Source organism: Lampetra fluviatilis, chromosome 43, assembly GCF_964198595.1.
Source record: "Lampetra fluviatilis chromosome 43, kcLamFluv1.1, whole genome shotgun sequence".
NCBI classification, from domain to species: domain Eukaryota; kingdom Metazoa; phylum Chordata; class Hyperoartia; order Petromyzontiformes; family Petromyzontidae; genus Lampetra; species Lampetra fluviatilis.
The window spans coordinates 6,564,280-6,590,436 of record NC_136317.1 but is presented as its reverse complement, the minus strand read 5'-3'; the positions used below and the strand labels follow the sequence as shown (position 1 = coordinate 6,590,436).

The following is a 26,157-nucleotide window of genomic DNA, read 5'->3' as shown; positions in this document are numbered from 1 at the left end:
TCTTTCGGTAAAGTCACGTAGGTATAAAAGTTGCACCTGTGGTGGGTGTTACATTGGGGAAATGAAACGACATATCTCGGACCGTGTTCGCAAGCACACGTCAAATCTGAAACACGGCGGAACTAATACCTCCGCCGTGGCTGACCATTGCTATAACGCTGTGGGCTCTCATGATATTGTTTTTTCCGAGACCAAGGTACTCTGCAAACCTTCGGGCTACTATCAAAGGTTTGTTCATGAAGCCATCCAGATATATAAACATAGACATAACTTCAACCGAGAAGATGGATACAAATTGAGCAATCATTGGAAGGATGTTATTAACCAGGTAAAACCTTAACTGCGTTATGGTGTTGCCTTCATGTCCGCATCTCCAGTTTCTTCAGCCCCCCCCCACCCTGGCATTTTGTTCTTGCTCGCTTCTTAATCCATCTAGTGAGCAGAACGACTCCCCCCTACCCCACACCCCCCTCTCTATCTCTCCTCCCTGGCTCCTCCCCCCTCTCTCTATCTCTCCTCCCTGGCTCCTCCCCCCTCTCTCTATCTCTCCTCCCTGGCTCCTCCCCCCTCTCTATCTCTCCTCCCTGGCTTCTCCCCCCTCTCTTATCTATATAGCCTCTTGTTACAGCAGCCCTTTTGCCCGCTTCAGCAATTGTTTCCTGCCGTGGTTGTCCCACCTGATGACGGACGCTTGTGTTGCGCCCGAAACGTCGTGATATATTTTATTTTATTTCATACCTACGTGACTGTACCGGAAGAACCAAAGAGAATGGATCCCTGCAGGCACGAAAACTTCAAATCTAGATTATGCATTCCCATAAGGCCGTTGGGTCAATGTGTTGTCTTAGAAATACTTTTATTTCTGGTGTGACTATACGGATATTTGAAGGAGACATAGCATCTGCTTATCTGTTCAGTCATTTATATTATCCACCACAAACGCTGTTCATTTTGTGTAATGAACAACATGAATTTACCTTTGTCATCAACGTTCATTTGGGATGATTCATTACCATGGTCCACAGCTCCACAATCTTGCTTCTCTATGTCCACCGCGTACTGGAAAGATTCATTTTGTACATCTTCATCACGATACTCTTCTTTCCCTGTTAAGTAAAAAATGTAATTGATGTGTTCAGATACAAATGTACTCCTGATTCATACAACAATATCAATATTGTTGCAATGTACTGGAATCCCCCACTGCATGTTACCGCATTGAGTTGTTGCACATACACATTGCTGATGAATTAGGGAACACATTCTTTATACGTTTTGCATATGCGTTCTTTAAGAAAATGCTAATTTTTTGCACAATTATTTTAACTGCAAATGTACCGCGTTGAAAACTGAATATTATGCTATGCAATACCGTATTGTACGCGCACAGCATAACACGTGGAGGGAAAGCAGCGGTAATGAGAATGTCGGTGAAAGAGGACAAGCACGGAAGGGTCTGGAAGAAAGGTGGGGTGAAGGAAAATGTAGGAAAGGGGGGATGGAGGTTTTGGGGCTGTGGGGGTCATCGCTGATGACTGTAAGATGAATACCAAGTTCCCAAATGAAAGCTAGAGTCGGGAAGCTACTTGTAGCACAGGGATCAGTTTCACAAAGTTCTGTAACCTCTTAACATTTACCACATGGCCCTATTGTCGTGTATTTTGTTTCATCACGTGCCTTGATAAGTGATCTGCCTAGTCGGGCCTTGTTGGAAGAGACTGTGTATTGGGGGATTCCATCTCGGCCTGAACGTCTGCACAAAGTGACCCGGGGTGCGATATTTTTCGACAGCATGACTAGGCATACGACTGTGAAAGGAGAATTATAATGGATACCACTTAGCATAAGGAACTGAGGAAGGCATATGGGAATGTAGATTGAGGTTGTGGAAGAAAAACTTCAAGCGTTGGATCCAAACGGAATTAGGGCCAAACACCACCCAAAGGGCAGGAAGAAGTGTAGGAGGAGTGGGTTCCCCTAAGCACCAAAGCTAATAGCTGCTTCACTGATTGACTGGATCATACAATAGGTTCCACGCTGGGTTTTACTGAAAACTAAATCCCACGATTTCACAAAACCCTCATGGAATGCTGACACTTCACAGGCGCATCATTGTGCAAAACGCGTATGAACACACCGTCACATGTAAACCATTCCGTTCCCAATGTTTGGTCATCGATTTGAAATGAACTGATGAGACATCTTACCGTGGGGTGGTACACCCCTGCGTAACTTTGTGCGAAATTGTTATTCGCACGGCATTTGGGAATCACAAACAGTCTTTGCTAAACAGACTATGAACAGTTCCAACAATTAATAAAACCATTTAAGATTGTCAACATAATTGTGGCCAAAACAAAGACAATTAAATCCATTATTCACTGCAAATGCAACGGTACCATCAAGAAGATCAGCTATTTCTCGAGCGCCAGCTTTGATGATGGCAGACTTGAACTGTTTCAACAAATCTGGCACGTCAGATCGCAGCACGTGATCAATAAGTTTTCTTGCACCACGGATGTCCCTATAATCAAGGGTTTCCTGTTTGGACACATCAAATAAAGATGCAAATTGACAAACGTCCATCAAAACGCGAACGTTCGATCAAAAACCTACACGTCGATCGTGATCTGTTAGTAAACAGGTGGTGCTATGTAATCATGACAGGACATCAACAACAAAAAGACATAATAAAGTTTTTGGGTTAGATCGCGTTATTTATAAATGTGTCGTAACCCTCCACCACCCAACACGGCCAATCAGCAAAAAAAAGTGTCACGTTGACAAAAGATAAATAGGTCACTACTTTAGCCCACCGGTGTGTTGAAGAGTGAATCCACAACATTTACAATTTTTGAGTACTGTAAAAAAATTGTAAAGCTTGTGGATTCACTCTTCAACACACCAATGGGCTAGAGTAGTGAACTATTTGTCTTTTGTCAACGTGACACTTTTTTTTGCTGATTGGCCGTGTCGCGTGGTGGAGGGTTTCGACACATTTATAAATAACGTGATCTAACCCAAAAACGTTTATTGTGAATAATATTGGTCGCGAGAGCCTACGTGTTAAACACAAAGATAATTAGTTGTTACATTTGTGGGGGAGTGCGGAACCGCATCTGAAAAGTGTACAACCTTTCTCGCGTATATCCCGATCGTATACCTGTATGATTTCTTGCTTGTCTAGCTCCCTCAGGAACTCCAAATGCATTATGACATCACGTGGAAGCAGATGATACTCCATGGTGGTTCTATGCAGCCTGATTATGTTTCTCTGGTTCTCTAGGTCATTCAGTTGGGAAAAGTTTTGTTCGTCTATACAGTCTGCCAAGGTGTTATATTCTGCACACACACACACACAAAGCATTAGCGATCATTGATGAGACACTGCTTCAGACATTGGTATCAAAAGTTACCCTCTCCTCCATCGGAGGGACTCCCCCGCCGGCCCGTATGATTTTCATAACCGGCTTGGCTTGTGTTGACGGTGTGTGTAGGCGTGCGTCACGACGTGCCCGCACATTGCCTCAATCAAAATACATATATACATAAAAAAGAGAAACGGGTTGTCACATTGAGGTAAGTGATTATGATATTAAGGGAATAGGCAGGTGAGGACTTATTATTATGTTTTTCAATGGAGACCTGGCAAATCCGGTAGCGTAATTAAATCTATAAATGACGAGAAAACTCAATCTGAAGAGGTTATTAAAGCAGGATGGAAAAACTTTCGCCACATCTAGCCAGGTGGCAGGATTCATTCTAAGTAACTGACGTTGTACTGGACAGTGCACCAAAAGTTGGAAGAAAAGTCAAAACACAAACACACGACACAAGCTATCCGAGAACACACAAAAAAAACGTGAAGAAAAAATGAGAGAGATGGAAAAAGTTTAAAAAACCAAAAATACACAGAACCCTGTTAAACCAGCAGATGAGAGCAGAAAGCGGTATGGAAAACATGTGGACTCCACCTGTTCCATCGGTATGGGATATGGTGATTTCCCCTTGTACACTTAGGTTTTTTTCCGTTTACTCCCACATGTAAACACTCAATTGGCCCATACCACCTTGATATGAATAGGATCGCACAGCTTGGGCAATTGTTGGCATTGGCACACCGCGTGGCCGCTGCCTTCCCGCTTGTCTGCGCTTCCTCACGCCTCTTGAGTCGTTCCCTCTCTATTGAGCGAGCCAATACTGAGTGGTGCGTTACGAGTCGAAATGAAAGCAGTTCACCAAGCGTGTAGAGATGCATTATTGCGTGATTCCACGGTCAACGGGCTACATTGCCGCACCATGTTGGTGGTGGGGGGGGAGCAGCAAGACTGTGGGGCCACGAGACTGGGAGGGGGCCCTGCTGGGGTGACTGGGCACACTCACCGGAGCAGCGGGATGATGGCACACCAATAGCCAAACACACATAAGAGACCAAGATAAAAAGCCTATCCATCAGAGGTTTTTTGGGTTATACCGTGTAAATATGAATGTGTCGGTAAACCCGCCACCATCTGACACAGCCAATTAGTAAGGTTTGTCACGTAAACAGAACGTGCCAATTCGTTACTAGTTCAGCACATCGGTGTGTTGGAGAGTAAACCCACAACATTTACATTTCGAGTACGACATTTCGCCGGTAAATACAACCAGCATCATCAGGCGACAGCCAGGGTTGTGGATATAAATATAAATATCCTCTTTGGTTCTTTCGGTAAAGTCACGTAGGTATAAAATAAAATAAATCACGACGTGTCGGGCGCAACACAAGTGTCCATCATCAGGTGGGAAAGCATGGTCTGCTGCTGAGGCAGACTGTTTTCAAAGGTTTGAAATGGGTGTAGCCCAAGGGTCATAAAGAAGTGGCCGGGGCTAGTGATGTTAATGTGAAAAATTAATGACCACACCTGCTCTCCTCAGTGCACTGACGAACTCCACAAACCACCCGTCCTTGCCAAACTCGAGTAATTTTGACAGGAAAAGTTGAGCTCCGCACGTTGCCCCTTTGCTGGTGTCCATTGCACATACTTCTTCGCCATGTTCTGGAAGATACAAAGTCATCTTACAAATGTGTAGATACAAATATATATATACACATGGTCTCAGGTTTGGTGCATTGACGTAGTACAAACGAGACCGTTGAAATGAGGCAATGCAAACGATACCAAATATGAACGATGCCGAAAATACAGACGAGTCTGTACAGTGCCAACCGAAACGGTACAAATGAGTACAAACGAAACATACATTGTCGATTAAGCAGTGTTAGACAGACAGTACAAATACATCCCTCCTCCACATGACCAAATGTGACAACTCATTATTGCTTCAGCTGCTCCACCGGTCTGTTGGAGATCAATTTACATCATTTAACAATTGGAAACGACGTTTCCCTAGTACAGTAACACCATTATTTATTCCCTTCCTTTTCATGTACTTTTGCAATAAGGTATTCAACTTATTGATACCCAATCCCATTTTAAGAGCTGTGTACCTCACCATAATGTACTCGAAATTTACGAACTTTTTTTTTTACCAGGTAAGCCCTGCTGAGCTATGTGGCTCTTTTTCAGAGGCGACCTGGCCACAAATGATAGCTCAACAAACTGGCTCATCATGTGGAAATGTACAGCAGCCAAATACTCTAACCGCGTGTTTATAAATATGGAGGAAAAAACTGGAGGAACCGGAGAAACATCCACGCGACCATGAGAAGAACATGCAAACTTTAAATATACAGGCATCAGAGTCGGGTTCAAAACCACAAACTCATGTACACCAGGCGAGATGCTGAGTTAATAAGACGTGGGATGGATTTCGGTTCTGTAATGGCACATCCCCATATAAAACAATGGAGAAATTTAAATATAATACTGTACTCACTGCCTCCGAGAACAAGATGGAGCCAGACGGAATGGCTTCCCTACCCCACCAAGCTAAACTTCTCTATTAGTGGCATGCAAGTGTAGGGGTTATTACGGGGAGAAGGGCGGACAGAAAGCACAAGGGTGTCTGCACCCACACACGGGTGTCTACATCCACGTCCGCATCCGTTAACCACTGGGGGGCCATGGGGGCTCTGTGATCCCCCATAACTCCACCCCTCGGAGGGGATTCCTATAAAAGGCGGGGAGCCAGAGAGCTCGAGGCGAGTGTGGAAGAAGCTTACCAGTGAAGTCTGAAGACCGGCAGAATATGCTCTGGGACTCCCCTGTCTCGCTGCCCTCGTCAGGGCCGAGCTGGGCAAGCCAGTGGCGCGGCCCCAAGAGCTTCCGGACCTCTGCTCTTGTAAAAGCAAGGCCGGGTTAGCTGGGTGCCGGGATCCGTGCTTTACCAGGGCCGGATCAGACAGCCTCCCATAGCACTATTAGAGGAGGACTGGGAACAGGACAGGGGAAATAGTGCTAGGGGTGTTTTCCCATCTAGTACGGGTGAAGGGGCCGTTACCCCTTCAAGTATTGTACTGTCCTTGAGTTTAATAAAAGAGTGTGTCTCGACTCCGTCGTCAGTCTCCCTGGAACTCACTACACATGCAAACTTTAAATATACAGGCATCAAAGTCGGGTTCAAAACCACAAACTCATGTATACCAGGCGAGATGCTGAGTTAATAAGACGTGGGATGGATTTGGGTTCTTAAATGGTACATCCCCATATAAGACAATGGAGAAATTGAAATATAATACTGTACTCACTGCCTCTGAGAACAAGATGGAGCCAGACGGAATGGCTTCCCTACCTCACCAAGCTAAACTTCTCTATTAGTGGCATGCAAGTAACCAGTTCTCGAGAGTTCTGTTGAGTTGCAAAACATGAAGAGAGGATAGAGAGCAGCATCATGCTTTGATATACGAGTGCTTTGGATTACGAACACGTTTCCGGAACGAATTATGCTCGCAATCCAAGGTTTTACTATAATCAAAATCTACGTGTTGCCATCGATCTGGAGCCGCTCGTTGATTTTAATTCATTATTTCACTTTTGTAATACCAATCTATTGACTCTTTTACATACTGTCGTTCTATGTTTGTGCTTTTGTTTTCTTCCTATGACATTGTTAGCTATAATGCACGTCCTTAATTACCTTATTGTACCATGGAATCTATGTTTATGACAACTTGAAAACACCTTGCATGCTGCCTGTGTTATCCCTCCATTTTGCACGGGCATCTTGATGACCACGTTCGACCGTGTAAAAGAGTCCACGACATTAGACTCAGGGTCCCACTGCATGAAATAAATTCTGAGCTCGGCCCACGCCTTGTGTTTAAGTTCATCCTGGTGTTCTTGGTTCTTTTGGTAAAATCACGTAGAAGGGAAATAATAAAATAATATTAAAATCCACAGCAAGAAAATTTTCTCGCTGTGGATTTCACACCTGATGATTTCTTGCTGTGGATTTCACACCTGATAATGAAAAATGTATTGCTGTGGATTTCACACCTGATGATGATTGCTTGTGTTGCAGTCGAAACGTGGTGAGAATTTTTTTCTTGTTTTATATTTATATTATTTTATTATTTCCCTTCTACGTGATTTTACCAAAAGAACCAAGAATATGAATCCCTGCAGTCACGAAAGCTTTAAATTAAAATTCCTCCTGGTGCTCAACATCACTGCTTGCGAGCACGTCATTAATTGCTGCTGGCGCCCTCTGGGTGTTTCTACTGCGACTGCTCCCTGCCGCTTGCGCCACCGCCTTGCCACCTTGTACCGTCTGTCACAGCCAGGCACCATCCGCTTTACCCAGCTTCTGCTTCAAGACTGTACCCGCATGCATTCAATAAAACAATGTAATCCAAGATCATGCTCAGTAACCCAGGGAACTCTACCCATACACCTTGCGGAGGCATCAACGTCAGAGTTGGTAAATCGCGGTGTTAAATCCGATTGTGGTGTCATGAATTAGTATAGCCCTCTCGTGTGACTAAAGGTTGTGTTTTGATATGTGCGCGTGTTAAACAAAACTCAAGTGTCTCGGGACAGGGTGCGACTTCAGCCAAACCTCTGCAGACTCAACAACACATTTGTGAATCACACTGACACATGACGAGAAAAACACCAGGTGATATTTCAGGCAATGTGGACTTTCTTAATAGCAGTGGGATCCTACACTAAAGAGATATTCAGAGAAACCATTCACTCTTAACAGAGCTGAATAACATTATAGTTAAGTCCAGTAAACACATTCCTGCGGAGGGAGCTGGTAGGAACGTTGGGTTGCTCGGTCAATGGCCAGGGTCAACGGCGGCGTGGTGTATTCCGCAAATATGCCCGACTGTGAGGGCGGGCATAAGCCGGCGTGAGTAGGTTAAACGTTGAGTTTAACAAGGGCACCACGGGGTGACCAGTCCCTCCCCACCCAGCCACACCCCTCCCACCCCCCACCCTCCCCACCCAGCCCCTCCCCACCCTCCCCACCCAGCCCCACCCTCCCCTCTCCACCCCTCCCATTTTTGGATGCACGACGGATGGACACAATAATCCCCTGTGGGCTGGTGGAACCAGGTGGTTCCTACCAGTATTATATTTTGTTATCATGTTATATTTAGGAATTTGATTACTCTGAAGTCAATAAAGTCGTTTGATATTGCATTAAAGTGTATTTCTATCCACCCTTCATCAAGAGTATAGGTTTTTGAACCACCTCATAGTTATGTTCACATTGAACTCGGTGCTACTTTGTGGATGTGTGCAGATTCATCACCACCGCACTTTGCCAAGACTTTATGAACGTTTTAAAGACAGAACGATTGTTGTTGTGGGTAAACGCATCATCATCGGGTGATGCTGCTGCTGCGTCGGCAGTGGTACACAAGCACAAATAACCAAAAACTCGACACGTTCGTTAACAATAGCGCACCTCCGATTCGCACGGTTGCCTACGTAAGGTGCGAAAGAAGTTCAACATACACAGAGCACATACAACACTGTGACCTTTAAATAGAAAAAAATATATAAAAAACAATATTAAAAAAATACCGGCGACGTTTCAGGCACATCAAAGGGGAACTACATTACAGGATATGCTATAAAGGGTCTGGAGCATCGCCGATGATATATTTTTCTGTATTTACACATCCCATCAGCCACGCCGCCTTCTGGGAGTGCATGTGTAATGCGGGCGTAAACGGCCTCGCGGATATGACGTAACAGGGGGGAGGAGTTGGGTCACGTGGGGAGAAGGGAGAGCTCTTAAGGGCGGGAACCGGAAGAGACGGGGGGAGAGTATAAGAATAAAGACGGGAGGAGGCCACGCAGGGCAGGAGGTGGAAAGTGGCGTGATCGCCAAAGGATGGGACTCGGCACCGTTGGCCAATGGTGTCCGGGCACGGGGGAGACGGAGAGCAGCAGTGGGGCTGCAGAGAGAGCAGCCGAGGGGCTGCAGATCGGGGCGGAGAGGCTGAGAGAAAGCCAGCAGTGGTGCTGCAGCGGGAGCCAGCAGAAAGGCTACGTGAGCGACGGCAGCAGAAGGGCTGCCGAGCGGGAGGTGGAGAAAGCTCTGAGCGAGGAGCCGTGCGGACAAAGTTGTGCGAACCCAAATAAAGGACAACGGAGACAGACACAGTGAAAGAGTCCTTTATTACACTGGTGTCAGAAGTGAAACGGCATGTCAAAACAGCTCAGAAGAAAGAATATCCCTGCACCATCGTCTGCTACATCTTCCGACGACGACGACCTTCCTCAGGCAGTGGACCTGCCTGCGATGGAGGAGGAAATCCGAGCGGGAACGAGTGCTGGTCCGGGAGTGCAAGATGTCGCCGCGTCGGTGGTTCCGCCCGGAGGACGCTGACCAACGATGAAGACAGATGGCGGCACAGCTGGAGACCTTGAAGACCATATTGGCGCAACTGTGCGACCTCGTCATACCGGCGACAGCGTCGGGGAGGCCCGGGGGTGATCGTCAGGCTGCGGCCTTGCCTGCGCTGCCAGCGCCCTCTGCCACGCGGCGCAAGGACGCCATCTTGGGCGTGGCAGGGGAAGAACCGCGGGAAGCCGCCATCTTGCGCCCTCCGCGGCGGGAGGCCGCCATTTTTGACACGTTGCGGTGCGACGCCATTTTGAATATGCCACGCGACGAGTCGCCTGCGGAGGACGGCGCAGCGAGGAGTCGCAGCCGTCACTTGACAACTGTTAAATAATTCTCCATTGGTGGCGATTAGAGTGCTTTCGCCTACAGATTTTTAGCGGCGGTGCACTCCGCCAGGTGGACTAACGCAGAGGCCCTGGAAGTTCTGCCAACTCTTCTCGATGACGGGTCAGTCCGATTCTTCGGGTCCATCAAGGCCGAGAAAAAGAAGACACTGAGAGGAGTTTTTGACGAGATGGCGGATGCGTACGAGCCACCGGATGATGCTCACCGCCGCTTCGTTCAACGCCAGCGGGCACCCGAAGAGTAGCCGGTGGCATACAGGGGTGCTGTCTTGGAATTAGCCATGGCCGCATACCCAGAGACGGAGCCTGACCTACTGGAACCCCTGATTTTGGGCAAGATGCTGGAGCTGTCCAGGGATTTCGGGATCCCTATGCCGGTGTGTGGCCATGAGAAGCTGACATCCCGCGCGGCCGCAAAGTGTCTGGATGCCCAGTTCTATCTACGCCGCTGGAAGCAAGTGACAGCGTGGACGGGGGGGCCCATCGTCGAAGGAGGTGCCGTGGGTTGGGATCCCAAGAAGGCGGTGTACGTTCCTGACGGGGGGGCCCGCAGGAGCTGACAGCCGCCTCTGCGCAGTGGTCGGCCCGCGGTGGACCGGGGCCGCGATCTGCGCCGCCGATGCGGGAGCGTCGGGTTGGGGGGACTGCAGGGCGTCGTAACGACGTCGAGTGCTTCCGCTGCGGTCGCAAGGGCCATTACGCCAGGGACTGCTGGGCCCGTATCCCAGGACCGCCCCAGCAGGAGGCCTCGACAGGACCCTCCTGGACAGGCAAGTCGGTGCGCACCAGACACCCGGCAAGGCTTGACACCTCATTCATCACCATTGCCGCGCGATCCGGGTGTTGTTAATAACGGGAGGCCACCCACTGGGCCATGTCGCTCGGTAACGCAGTGGCGTAAATTGGCCCGGCGGGTTGTCGCGGCCGCTACTGGTTCGTCCACTGTACCGGGTTCTATACAGGGGGTTGACGTGCGCATTTTAGTGGATTCCGGTGCGTCCGCGACCATTATATCTGATGTAATTTTCCATCTGTTGGGCATCCCACCGAAGGCTGTGCGTCCGGTTTACGATTCCTGCGTTGCAGCGAACGGGGGAAGTATGGGCATTGTGGGCCAGGTGGACGCCAATATATCTATCGGGGGAGTGTCGGCCTCGGGGATGGTGTTAATCTCGAGGTCCCTTGCGGTTCCGTGTTTGTTGGGAACTGATTTTCTGGCCAAAATGCCCATTCTAATAAGAGTTAATCAAAATTGTATCGAATTACCGGGGGGTCGAAAACTTACATTTCTGCCGTCGCCCTGGGGGCGACCTGCTCCGGTCTGCCAGGTGCAGGCGCTGTCCGAGGTATCTGTTGACATTCCACCTGGCTCACAGATGCTTATCCCCTTGCGATATCGGAAACCTGTGCCTGGTCGGGAGGGAGCAACTGGGGTTTTGTTATCGCTGTCCGCTACCATAACGGGCGGATCGGCGCTCGTCGGGGCGCAAACTATAATCCGGCCGGACCAGCAGCCATTTTTGCAGGTGCTTAATGGGAGTACGGAAAATGTTTGCGTGCCAGCCAGAACGGTCGTGGCCCATGCCACTACGGCGTTTACGGCCCAGGACCATCTGGGCCGCCGGGATATGATTGCCGGTGTTTCGGGCCCTGCGGCCCCAGATGATCGCTGGATCGCCGAATTGTGCGGGGAAAATTCTTCCCTTTCCGGGGAACAGCGTTCCACGCTTCGCGCGCTATTGTTGAGTTATTCCGATGTGTTTAGCTCCGACGATTTGGACTTGGGACGCACCTCCCTGCTTTCCCATCATATTGACACAGGGGACGCTGCTCCCATTCGGTTGAACTCGCATCGGATGAGCCCAGCGGAGCGAGACCATGTTCGAGGAGCAGTGGATGACATGTTGGCTGCGGACATAATATCTCCATCTAACAGCCCGTGGGGCGCGCCTGTAGTCTTGGTTAAAAAGAAAGACGGGAAATTGCGATTTTGCGTTGATTTTCGCAAATTAAATAAAGTGTCCGTGGCGGATGCGTACCCCCTGCCGCGTATGGATGATTCCATCGATGCCTTGTCGGGGGCAAAGTTCTTTTCGACGCTGGATCTCTCTTCGGTATTCTGGCAGCTTCCCCTCGATGAGTCCTCGCGGGAAAAGACTGCTTTCCGTACGCCGCAGGGTTTATTTCAATTCAATTGTCTTCCGATGGGGTTGAATGCTGCTCCCGCTACATTTCAGAGGTTGATGGAACTGTGTTGTATGTGTTGGGTTATGAAATTTTGATAAAAATAATAAAAATTAATAATTTTCCAAAAAAATGCGCAAATCGCATTAATTATGTTAATGTGTGTATTAAAATGCATAAATTATGATAATGTGTGTAATTATATGCATAAATTATGATAATCGCGGAGATAATCGTAGTAATTTATGCGGATGCTTGCGATTATGTTACTGTGAGCAGTTATGATAATTAGGCTTAGCTTCGTTTATCCATTGTTATATCAATCAGGATAACACGATTATCATCGATTAAACGTTTACCGATTATCTTAGTGTGTTTATGTTATTTTAGGTCTCCAGTTTCAGATCTCATCACAGGATACAGTTATCAAGAATAAGATAGTTTTGCATGGACTTGGAAAGAAGCACTTGAACAGTTGGTGTTAAGCAATTTTATTCTAAACAAGCACATGACACTCTCTTATCCGAAAGCAAGTATACGTCAATAAATTCATGGGCAAGATTATGCAATTAACGAAAATAAATGACTAAAAATACTTCTTCATTGGCGTGATTATGCAGTTAACGAAAATTAATGACTAAAACATTTCTTATTCATGTAACTCGACGGCAGCAACTGCTTTGCACGATCAGTTGATATTGAATGCACCACCTCGAAATGGCAACCCTTTTTGAAACGCAAAGACAATTTTTTTTTTTTAGTCTTATTCGTGCGCGTGCTGTGTGTGCGTTGTCCCCTTGTAATATTAATTAATTCTTGGAGCCGGGAGTTGTGTCGTTAGCTTGTGTGGTGTGGGAGGATACAAACAGCGGCCAGAAGTTCTCTGGGTTGGGCGTGGCCGCCGCGAGCCCCTGCTGCTCCCTCGCTCGGCGTGTCTCTGCTTGTGCGCTCTCTCTCTCTCTCCACTGCTGGACGACGAGTTGGCACGACGCTCGGTGACGCCCGGTGATGTCCGAGTCGTGCTGCTCTTGCGCTCTCTCTCCCTCTACTGCAAGATGACGAGTTGGCACGACGCTCGGTGACGCCCGGTGACGTCCGAGTCGTGCTGCTCTTGCGCTCTCTCTCCCTCTACTGCTAGATGACGAGTTGGCACAACGCTCGGTGACGCCCGGTGACGTCCGAGTCGTGCTGCTCTTGCGCTTGGCGGTCCTCGGTAGCTGACGGCGCGATGGCGCCTCTCTGCAGCTCTGACGGCGGCGCTCGTTCGGAAGACTTTGACTCTCTTTCTCCACTACGGGATGACGAGTCGGTTTTGGTTGATGCTGGTTGATCTGGGTGTGTATTAGACACACGGCGCATTCGATGGCGCGGTCCTCTTCCTCACAGCCGTTTGACCAGGCTTTCTCCACTGCTTCGCGCTCTCTGCTTTGCTCGCTTGGTCGACGCTTGGCGATCTCCGCCCTTTTACAGGTTGATTGCTTGTCGTCACTCATCACTCTCTCTGCTCCGTGCTTCCCTTGTTCGTGCAGCTGCCAGCTTCACTCGCACTTAACTTCGTTCTGCGAGAAGCGACACCTGCTATCGGCATCGGTGTTTCGTTTCCTCACGACGCTCCGCCAGCCGGAGCACAGCTGAAACCCAGCCCCGACCCAGGTTGAACTCAGACTTCTGTGACTCGAACGACCCCTCCTCGTTCTATCACTTCTCGAGGCACGATCTGTCCCAGCTCTCTTGCGAGCCCCGTCGCAACGCCGAGCGCGACTCGGACAGACTGCACTCAGACTGTCACCTTAACGACGTCTCGTCGTCCCATCTCTCCTCGAGGCACGATCTGCCCCAACTCTCTTGCGAGCCCTGTCGTAACGCTGCGTCGCAAGCCGAGTTGCAAGACCGAGCACGACTCGACCCAGACTGCTCGTTCGCTATGTGCGCCCGTGCCTAACTCAAAACGTGACTCCCCTCTCTGCGCATTCTTTGCGAGAGAAAACAAACAGAAAAAAAACAGATGTCTTTGGAATGTCAGGCACCGATTCCCCCCTGTGACCTTTTTGCTCCCTCCTTGCTTGCCAGACCCCGCTGGAAGACAAAGGTGGCTGAGGAGATGTTTGCAATACATTTATGTGGTCCTGTGTGTTACATTTATTCTTGAATTATATTTTATGAGTTCCTTCGGTCTTAGTATCGTGGTTATCATTCGTCTATGTTTAATGAATATTTGTACTGATCCTTGTCACATTATTATTTTGGGGCTTTGCCAAGTTTAGTTCTCCGGAGATTGGTGTTTTATTCGGAGTTATATTTTAATGTCCTGAGGTTAAGTGTAACTATGCTTCCACTTAAGCTTTCTGGAATTCGTACTCTTTAGTTTTTAGGACGGTCATGTAGATAGGAAACATATAATTCTAAATAATATGTATGCGGTGAATACGAGTAATATAAGATAATTACTAATAAAAAAAACCTATGGTTTGTTGGTTAATTCTCTTTGTAATGTTTCTACTTTTCGGTTAGGAAAACGTTAAGAAAACGCGAGTGGCAACCGTTATTATCCTTTACTCTGCTCTGCACCCCCTCCGTGCATCTCAAGATGTCTTGGGAGGTCAGGCCATCCATCTTTGTCCATCTGGATGTCTCTGACCTCTCTGTGACCGAATTCTTATCATTTTAACCGCCCTCCATGTTTCATGGATTCCTGGTGTGCTTGTGAGTTGTTTTCATTATTTAATTTTAAAAAAATAGATATATAAAAAAAAAAAATTCTTAATTATTCTTAATATTAATAACGGAAAACAGGGCATAGATACAACAACTGGTATTAACGGGGTTGCAGTGGGAGACATGTCTGATATATTTAGACGATATTATCGTCTTCAGCCGCACATTTGACGAACATTTACTGAGGTTGGAGGCGGTGTTCGCCAGAATGCGCTCCGCCAATCTGAAATTTAAACCTAAGAAATGTCACCTACTGCAACGGTCCGTGCGCTATTTGGGACATATAGTCAGTGCCGACGGGGCCACGGATCCAGAGAAGACAGCGTGCGTCCGTGACTGGCCAACCCCGGCCATGGTGGGGGATGTGCGTCGCTTTTTGGGGTTTGCCTCATATTATCGTAGATTCGTTCCCAATTTCGCAACGATCGCGAGGCCTCTGTACCTCCTTACGGGTAAAGGACGGAAATTTGATTGGGGACCGCCGGAGGAGGCGGCGTTTAAAGGCCTGCGCGATCGGTTGGCTACGGCGCCGACGTTGGACTATCCCGATTTTGATCACCCCTTCATTCTGGATACGGACGCGAGTGACACGGGCATTGGGGCCGTGCTGTCACAGTCCAAAGGCGGTGTGGAACGCGTGGTGGCGTACGGTAGCCGGGTTCTGTCTCCCGCCAAAACCCGCTACTGCGTCACTCGCTGGGAACTTTTGGCTATTGTCTATTTTCTCCGCCAATTTTGACCGTATCTCTACGGCCGTTCGCTTATTGTTCACACGGATCATGCGGCTTTGCAATATGCCCTGAAGGTGGACCAACCATCTGGCCAGCTGGCACGATGGTTGGACACGCTGCAGGAGTTTTCCTTCCAAATTCAACATCGGAAGGGGATGCGTCACGCAAATGCGGACGCACTCTCTAGGTTGCCGCAGCAATCCCCTTGCGCGTGCGCGTCGGGGACGCATAGGTGTACGCCGATCCAGCAGCCCCCTCGGCCTATTGCGTTGGCGGTCGAGGTGCCTGAGGCTCCAGTGTGGCCGGGACCGGCCGATGGGATTTTGAACCTTCCACGGGCTGTATGGATTCGTGAACAAATGCTGGACGACTCATTGGGGACCCTGCGGAATCGGGCTGCGAAGGGGGGTGTTGTATTCTAGCCTTCTTCCATCATTGATATATAATGAATGAAAACACACCAAAGCGCAGCAAACTGCAAAACACCAGGTGTTGTAGTAATGAACGGGAGGAGGGCTAAGATGGCAGAATTGCAACCTTGCTTCAGGGATAGATAAGGCCTGATGAACGGGCATGTCACCCGTGCAAGGGCAGAGACAGTGGGAGAGTCAGCCAGACATAATTAAGGCAAAAAGCCAACCATCCTGCATGGTTTTAAGGAATTAAATTATTAAATCCAGGGTGAGTGGTCAAATGAAGTGGGTCAGCAACGCTGTGTGCACAGGGGAGGGAGCTGATTAACAACCCTGCACGGCTGAACGTGAGGGGGCCTTTGACCTGTAATTAAGAATAACACTCCCAGAGCAGAAGGTTGGATGGCCACAGTGAGACGAGAATAGGGGTGTTGTGCCTCTCTCAAGGCTGCAGGCTCAGCTGAATAACAAGGCTGCGGAGGTCACCAAAAGTTCGTGTTCGCCTAGTTAAGTCGAAAAGCTCAATTATTCTGTATTGCTATTAAAGTAACGTTAAAGTCGGAATTTAACAACAGGATAGGCTAAAGTTATTGATATTCACACCCACTCCAATTAAACCAGGCCACCAGTTACGACTACTGAACCATCACCATCATTAAGTCAATATGAAATGTTATTTCCATACTTTAATATACAACTCGACCCAAAGCATATGACAATCAGAACCTTCCTAAGTCAAAATTGAATCGCACCCAGACAGGAGCGAATAGTCGATATAAGGTTGAAGAGGGAAGGAAATTAAGAGCATGGCGAACTGCAAACGTAAGCAAAAAAAGCCGGGAACAACACACCAAGCCCAGCAACAGCGAGTCGGGCTTCGACAGGCCATAAAAGTAGGAATGATAACTCCCGGGGTCAGGGGACATCAGAAAAAGCAAGCAGACAAAAACCAGAACTGACTCCAAGGTTCAACCGCCCTCACCTACAAGGAGTGACGGAAATTAATGAGGCCTTGAGTTAACGGCGTCAGCTGGACAGCAACAACACCGGCGAGCAGAGACAGAGTGAGGCAAAGACTGCCAGGCTATGAAATACAACTTCATGTCAGTAAAGCCCTGACCAAGTTAAGTTAAAAACATCACAATACATAATATCGTACATAACATCAATGTTAACGCTATTCACCGTCAACTATATTCCGCTTATATAACCATGCAGACACCAAGGAATACGAATTCCTAGGATCAAGAAACTTACCCCTTAACCTAAGATATCGGAAATAAATTAATAATAATAAGCCTATGCATGAAAGACAAAAGTAAAACCTATGAAAAGCCAGGATAGCGGGATAAATCACCACCAGGTCGAAATAAAATACATAATAAAAGAGCGATGTTAAACCCAGGGTCGGAGAGAAAGGGAGATCCCGGCCGTCTTTGTATCCCCGCAGCGCGGGATGGGAGTGTGTATGTGCTCGGGGAGGCCCCTCCACTTGGGTCAAGCACCACGATGGGAAACGACACACCTGAGGTTACATACAGAATCATAACTGGGAAATGGTAAGGGACAAATGTTAATTTAAAACTTTTTAACCATGTCTGTGTGCGTCTGTGAGGGTCGGAGGGAGTGTGCCCCTCCCTCCAAGTCGTGCAACACAGACAGAGGCGCCTGTGAGACGATTTGTAACGTCTGTGTTTTGGTTCATGAAGAAGGCCAGACAAGAGATAATATTGCACCCAGACAGAGAGACGACTTCGAGGCAATTTGTAACATCTGATTGTTTGCTCATGGATTTTATGGAGGGAGTATGACAACGGAAAATACCATGGGTGATGCACACAAGGACACACGGACGTACGGACACACACATGAACACACCTACACACGGACAGATCCTGACACAGTAAATGAAAAGAAAACCCCGCCTTGTGGGCAGGACCCAAAGGGATTTTTCGGCATAAAAGAAAGGACCCTGAGCATTGGAAACCAGTTCGACCAGGAGTCAACTCATCACGAGTGCGACCAACGGGTCGACTCATGAGCGAGCTCGACCGGAAGGGTCGGCTCGACTCATCAGCCGAGTTCGACCAGAAGGGTCAATTCACCAGCCGAGTTCGACCAGGAGAGTCAACTCAGCCGAGCTTGACCAGCGGGTCGGCTCCGGAGCGAGCTCGACCGAGCGGGTCGGCTCGACTCATCTTCAGCTCGACCGAGCGGGTCGACTCAAGGGCGAGCTGCGACTAACGGGTCGGCTCGACTCTTCAGCTTCTGGGACTCAGCCGAGTTCAGACGGCTCTCGGGGCTCGACTCAAGCGGCTCCCCGTCTCCTCTGCAGGCGGGCAAGACCCGCTTGACAGCTCAACTCGGCCGCGACAGCCCAACCTCTGCCGAGTCGAAGGTCGCTCTGCAGCTGAAGGTCGCGGTTTGGCGACGAGGTGCTGACCCAGCACTGCGCGCTGCGAGCGAGCTGTGGGCGCCACCTACCGACCGGGTTCCGAACTACGACAGCGTATCAACAGGCATCCAACCAATTCCCCACGGCGACAGAAAAGCGACTAATACGTATGACGCGCACCGCCCCCTCACCACACGACCCCCAGGCATCTGTTTGACATAAAGAACCGACTCCGAACACTGACTATTGAAGACAACTCTTACCACTCAAACCCACTCGAACCCATAAGCCATCCGTGGCTGTGAAGAAAACACTCGAGACCGAGTGATGGCCATCCGTCGTTTATAAGAGTATTCGTAATTTTATCTTTAATATTTAGTGGGCTGTACTCTTAATCGCATAAATTCCCAACAGATCCATCAATACGAATTGATTCTTGGCACCTCCTTCCGCCGAGCAACGCTCACGTGGGGAGTGGTGGCCCACCAGATCCTTAACAGGTGATCTGGTCCCCAATTAGTAAATTTGATATAAGATAACGATCTTCGGAAAAGGAGCATCGTCGCCGGCCCTTACTCCGAGCCATTCTGTTGTCAGATAACCTGCCGATGTATCTGTTGAGATTGGTGCCTTTAAGAATAATAACTGTTTTGATTGTGTTTTATCGCCGTATAATCTTTCAAGTATCTTTCATTCATTAACGTTAAGGTTTTCTTAGCATAGTATTTGCATGTTTTAACGACTCTCTCCCACTAACAACCATCGCGTTACGCGGGATCCATGTGCCGTTGTCAAGTGAAATCAGACAATCATTGATGATACTGTATTGATGCCGTGTTGACGTTCCGGGATTAAGAGTTCGCATACTATATCATAGTTGAAGTTGAATTAGTAATAAATTGATTAATACAGAAGTGGTTGTGTGATTCTTTCCTGAACTATGTACAAGATCTGCTTCTGCGTTGAGATCTGAACTTGGTGACCTTAATAAACACACTAACACATACTCAGTAAATGTTAAAGCGATAACGGGGCGAACCGGGGACCTAAAGATAAGCGAGAATGAGACGAACCTAGACAACGATGCCGAGTTAATCTAAGTTAATCTTGCATACTTACACCACACCTGCATAACTGCAGACGATTAATTGCCTTATTCCGATCGATAACCCACCCTCGTCACCGAGGCGGGGTCTGGTTATCATAACGACTTGCATCATCATAATTACACCCACTCGCATAATTACTACAATTACCTCTCGAATTGGCATAATTAAATGTGCATAATTACATAAATTAATATATTTCCGGATAATTACACATTTGGCCAAATTTCATTTGATTATTATTATTTTCACTGAATATTCATAACCCACATATACAACATAATAATTTCACCCACGCACGCATACAACATATCAAAATTTTCATAACCAACATATACAACATAATGGGGGCTCGTCCGGGATTTCTCGCAGACAGTTTGTGCATGAATTCAGGAACGAATCACTGTTGTGTTAATCAAGTGGTGTGAACTAACGTTGCCTTGTGATTATAAACGGGGGTATACACGCGCTCTGAAGGGAAATACCAGAGTAGCAGAGTATAACAAAGACAGCTGGGCTGAAATTATTTGCTCGAGTTGAACTGACGCATCCTGTGATACAATTGTTTATATGTGCGCTGAAGGGGAATTCTAGAGTAACTCACGCCGCACATGAGATGTTAGAATTAAGATACACTCTTAAGTCTGTTAACCACACTACGTAATAGAGATGGCGCAGGATCCACAACGTTCTGAGGTTGACACACCAACGCATAACACTGATACAGAGTGGACCTCTGAGGAGGAGATGGAATCTATAGAAAAACAATATCGGGAATTTGTGTTAAAACGTACTGGACGGACTGCTAGCCAGCAGACGGAGCAGAGAGATATATGGGAGGGGTGCCATACAGAAGATGTTAAAGCCCATAGAAGGAAACTACTTAAGGACGTGATGAAATGTGGCAAAGCCAAACGTGACGTAAAAATTGCAGAAATAGCGAGGGTAGACTCGTATCTCCTCGCACAGACAGACAGAGAAAGATTATGGAATGAGGAAAAATTTGAAAGGGAAAGACAAGAGAAACTGTCCTTAATGGTGCAGGTAGAGCGTCTGCACGCCCTCATGAGAGAGAAAGAATCCGCACTAAATGCACCAGTGAAACACCCAGACGCTGATACACAGAACACATACGGGAGTAACAATTTACCACACTCCGAGCCACGTGGACATAGCCCAGGGCCAGATCCCACAATGAGTATGGCTACTGTGCAAAGCAATTTTGATGAAGTAACACCCTCGCAAATCGAGGAGAGAGAAGAGGAAATAGTAATACAAACGGGAAAACATGAGGCCGACCACCCCAACGTTAGAGAGAGACAAATAATTAACCCTAAGTCATCAGGATACACTGTAATGATAGGGCAGAAAAGGGCGGAGCTGGTGCAAGACGGGAAACATGACCTAAACAGCACACCAGGCAGACGCACGCTACGCAAGTATGACCGACATGATGCAGATGACAGGGACAGCTCACCAGAGAAACGCACCTCGCACAAACACGACCAACATGACACAGATGACAGACACAGCTCACCAGAGAGACACACCTCACGCAAACATGACAGACACCGCTCACCAGAGAGACGCACCTCACGTAAACATTATCAACACGACAGGGGTAACAGAGAGAGCTCACCAGAGGAACACACCTCACGCAAACATGACCGACATGATGCAGATGACAGACACAGCTCACCAGAGAGACGCACCTCACGTAAACATTATCAACACGACAGGGGTAACAGAGAAAGCTCACCATAGGGACGCATGACCCGTGAAAATCACCCACGCAAAACCACCCGCACCACAGATGACAGAGACAGGAATCCCGATAACCATGAAGCACGAGACAAACGTAAATACAACACCTCACCTAGCAGGCACTACACACGTAGTAGGCAGCATGAAGGTCAAGGACAAAAACACTCACCACATAGACACCGCTCAAGGAGATCACGCACACCAACCCACAAACACGAATCACAAGACCCACATAAGGAAAACAAGAGACACAGACACGGGAAACATGACAACAGGGATAGTGGAGACAAGGGTAGCTCAAGTGAGCACTCCTCAGGAACCGACACCACTGATGACGAACAACACACTTTTAACAGTAAGACACTAAAACTAATGGACAAAGCACTCGTGAGAATTCCCTACTTCGATCCACATAACAAGAACAGGGACATACACACTTACATAGCTACGGTAGAACAGGAGGCTAAGATCCGGGGTCTGGGTAAATCAGCAGAAAAGGCATGTTTATTATCAAGGAGCCTACATGAACCCGCCAGACCATGGGTAGCCTCCCTGCCAAATAGGGTGAAGAGTGACTTTAAACAATTGAGCCGAGCAGTAGTTAAGAGATTTGGGGAATACTTCACACTATCCGAAGGATTGAACGCGGCAAAGTTGATGACCCAGCGAGTAGACGAAGACCCACGAGATTATCTCCTACGCCTTAAGAAAGCATATTACGCAGGAGACGGGGACAATGCCCAGGGAGATAAGACAGTTTTAAAAGTGATGTTCTTTCAATCATTGAGACCTGAAATAGTGAGAATAGTAGGAATGATGTTGGACCCCGAGACTGCCTCTCCCTACGCCAGATTGAAAGCAAGGCCCACACGGCCTGGGTGAACGGACGGAAAACCACTAGCATAGCCAAAACCCACATCGTCACCAGAGATAAAGAATGCCTCGATCTGGAGGGAAGCGAATCTCCAAGGAATAATATTAGCGCCACACGGGGTGGACATGAATTCCCCCAGGAGAGGGCGCCTAACCCAATAGAATCAACACCCGTCTACAACACGCTGAACCACGTTCCACGTGGGGGGAGGGACGAGTCAAGGGGAACCTGGCACCCACAGCCGCCACCACCATGGAATGCAGGAGAGGGCGGAGGCTGGAATTATGGAGGAGGAAGAGCGAGTGACGGGCCATACCTACCCCGCGGAGGCCGACGCCCATTAAACCAGTCACCATATCGTCCCCCACTGCCGCCTCCACTAACAATAGAGCATAGACCACCGTTAGCTAACAGGAATCGATATGCTCACCACATTAGGATGGAAAAAGAGCTCCTAGGGAGTATGAAGACTCCCATGCAAATAGCAAAGGGAAGAATACCAACTATACCCACACAGGAGGAGGATACACCCAGCGCAAAGGTAGCCCAAGTGAACGTAGGGAAGACAAGAAGCCCCGAAGCAATCACCGAAGTGGTACCAGAGGGAAAAGGGTACCATCTGGGGGAATTGATTCCCGTAGGACCAGTCGGACGAGTCCACGTGGAAGTAATACTGCAAGATACCCTGACCAGCCAGGGCCTTTGTGATACTGGAGCAGAAATATCCATGATATCCAGAGAATTATTTGACGAACTCCAGACTGCCCTCCAGAGGAAGAATGAAACACTACAGATGATGCCAAGTAACCTTACCTACTCAGGATGTGAAGGGACCCACATGCGACCATTGGGCAAAGTTATGACGAAGTTGACGTTCAACAAAATCAACATGAACCATCCCCTATATGTCGTACGGAGCCCCGGAAAAGAGTTGATCATTGGGATAGAACTACTGAATCGCCTGAAACCCATTATGAACCTTGAATCCCGACAAATTTGGGCACAGTCAATGCCGGAGCAACAGAGGGACTCAGAAGATGAAGACGTTATGAGAGACTCCACGGGAATCCAAGTGATAACACAAGAGCTCAACGACCTATCAACGACAACCAGGAACGAAGACGAGCTCCCAGCAGGAGTTCGGATCACTCAGCTAATGACTAACAGACTGAGAGAAGACCGAAAGGAAGCCGACTTAGAGTCAGTATCACCAAATGACCGTCCCCTCATGGAGTATATACCGCCCCCTGGAGGCCAAACCGACGAACTGCAAACTGATGAAGGAGAACACGAGGGCAAGAGCGTATTACCCTCGGATGAAGCCAAGGCAACTCAACCGATAGTAACGCAAAAGGAACTTTCAACCGAGCCGCCCGAAACCACGAAGGCCTTGGACCCAGACCCAGGACAAGGAGTCTCCCTAATAGAAGAACAAATCGAACAACAAATTGAAGCAGCAGACGCCCTCGAGAACGACACTCAACGAAATGAGCTTCGTCAACTGCTCCACAAATACCACTCCCTGTTCTCAGAAGACCCCTATGATTGCGGCAAAACCGACCTACACGTGGTATCTATTCCCACACTGGAAGGAGCGCCAGCGGTATATGTGAAACAATACAAGGTTCCACTGGCTGCCTACGAATCAATCCAAGAAACCTTGGAGAACCTACTCAAGAAGAATATAATTCGAGAATGCAACTCAACCTACAACTCACCGATTTGGCCTGTATTGAAACCCACAGGCAAGTGGCGACTCACCATCGACTATAGGCAACTCAACAAAACGGTTCCCCTATCTCGATGGCCAATGGCAGAAATCGACCAGAATCTCAACCAAATAAAAGGCGCAAAAATTCTCACCACCATGGATCTATCAAATGGCTTCTGGACCATGCCCGTGAAAGAAGCGGATCAATACAAGTTGGCATTTACATTCAATGGAATACAGTATACTTGGAACCGATGTCCATTTGGATACTCAAATTCACCTGCGGACTTTAACATATTCCTACACAAGGCAATGGACGACGCAAAAGAGCGAGGTACCATCGTCTATGTCGACGATATACTGGTCAAGGACTCCTCCTGGGAAGAACACCTCGAGAGCCTCCAGCATACCCTCGAGCAGTTAAAGGAAGCAGGCGCAAAGATTTCAGTACAAAAACCGACAGCAGGGACACGCCCTGAGGAGCGCAGGCATGAGCCTTTGAATGGAAAATATCCAAGGGAAACCAAAATTTATGTGGGTCGGAGTGCTAAAATGGAGACGAATGTCCATGACGTATCGGGAATGGTGTTGGAATCCAACACACTCGTAAAAACAAAGAGGGCAACCTTACGAGGGACAGAATTAAATCGACACACTGACTCGGCAAATGTGCATGTAATCGCAGAGAGAGCGAATGCCAGTGATGACGGAGTACCGAAGTTGGTTGTGTGCGCGAATTCTGATTATGTGCAGCACAATTTTACACCCCACACTCCCACGACGCGAGAGAGTGAGAGGGGAAATTACAAAAACGAACTGGAAAACCGTGATCAAATGATCAAAGTGATAAGTGGTAAACCAGACACTTGGAACTTGGTAAAAAGATTGCCAGGATGTAACAGGAGGGAATTAACGCAAAAATGCGTTCGAAACCGCTACCTATCGTTTCCCAGGATTTAACAAAAACAAAAAAAATTAATATCCGTCGGAGTTATGAGGGATGTGAACCATGTAACTGGTGATATCGATGTTAAAGTTTTGTGGTATTTTTTTTGCTTATTTCAAATGTAACCTTGTTAAGATTGTGATACATGCGCGCGCTTTGGAAGGAATGCGTTATGGATTAGTACCGATGTTTAACGTTGTGTTTTATTTCTTTTGCTTATTTCAAATGTAACCATGTTACGATTGTGATACATATGCGCGCGTCGTAAGAAATAACCGCCGAGAGTGAGGGCGACTTATAGATTCATAACACAAAAAAAGGGGCATTTACTTGGTTTGGAAATTCGCCAGTGGCCAAATCGACCCCTGATAATTTTCAAACGGGCGGCAAAAAAAATATCATAATTTTTTTTCAATTTATATATATACCTTTTTTTTAATTAATTAATGAAAACAACTCACTTCTCCTCACAAGAACACCAGGAATCCATGAAACATGGAGGGCGGTTAAAGTGTTGAGAGTTCGGTCACAAAGAGGTCATGGACATCCAAATGGACAAAAGATGTATGGACTAGCCTCCCAAGACATCTGGAGATATACAGAAAAGGGCAGAATAAATAACGGTTGGAACTTCGCGTTTTCTTAACGTTTTCCGTACCGAAAAGTAGAAACTTAACAAAGATAATTAACCAACAAACAATAATTTCTTATTATTATATGTTTCCTACCTATACGACCTTCCAAAAAAAAATAACAACTAAAGAGTACGAATTCCAGAAAGCTTAAGTGGAAACATAATAACGCTTAACCTTAGGACATAAAAAAAATTAACTCAGAATAAAACACCAATCTCTGGGGAACTAAACTAATGGGCATATCACACTACGATAATGTGTAACATGTTTTCCAGGAAATGGCAGCCCTCCTGCTCACGCTCCTGCTAACGTACCTTGCCAAGCTAGAAGGGAGCCAAGAGCTGATCAAGCCAGGACCAGAATCCGGGGTGATGCTGAGAGACTCCTCCAGCTTCCTAGTAACCGAAACGAAAATAGTAACCCAACAAGTCTATGTCTCCTTGGAACCTGCCTTGGTGGTAAAGAAGCACTTCGGGAAGTTACCACCCCAAGCTACCCAAGCAACCCGAATATGGTATTATGACTTCCTAAG

General features: G+C 47.6%; 1 protein-coding gene across 3 annotated transcripts in view; it reads right to left on the bottom strand.

The window, feature by feature from the left end:
• The window catches only part of RIGI (RNA sensor RIG-I), a 72,560-nt gene that overhangs the window by 35,658 nt on the left and 10,745 nt on the right, over positions 1–26,157 (bottom strand). For all 3 annotated transcript variants that reach the window (XM_078876207.1, XM_078876205.1, XM_078876206.1), the window contains exons 2-5: positions 4,905–5,039; positions 3,164–3,342; positions 2,400–2,541; positions 978–1,106 (exon numbers count right to left, since the gene is read on the bottom strand). In XM_078876207.1, the coding sequence (XP_078732333.1) occupies positions 978–1,106; positions 2,400–2,541; positions 3,164–3,342; positions 4,905–5,039 (585 nt within the window). The remainder of the gene's footprint in view (positions 1–977; positions 1,107–2,399; positions 2,542–3,163; positions 3,343–4,904; positions 5,040–26,157) is intronic.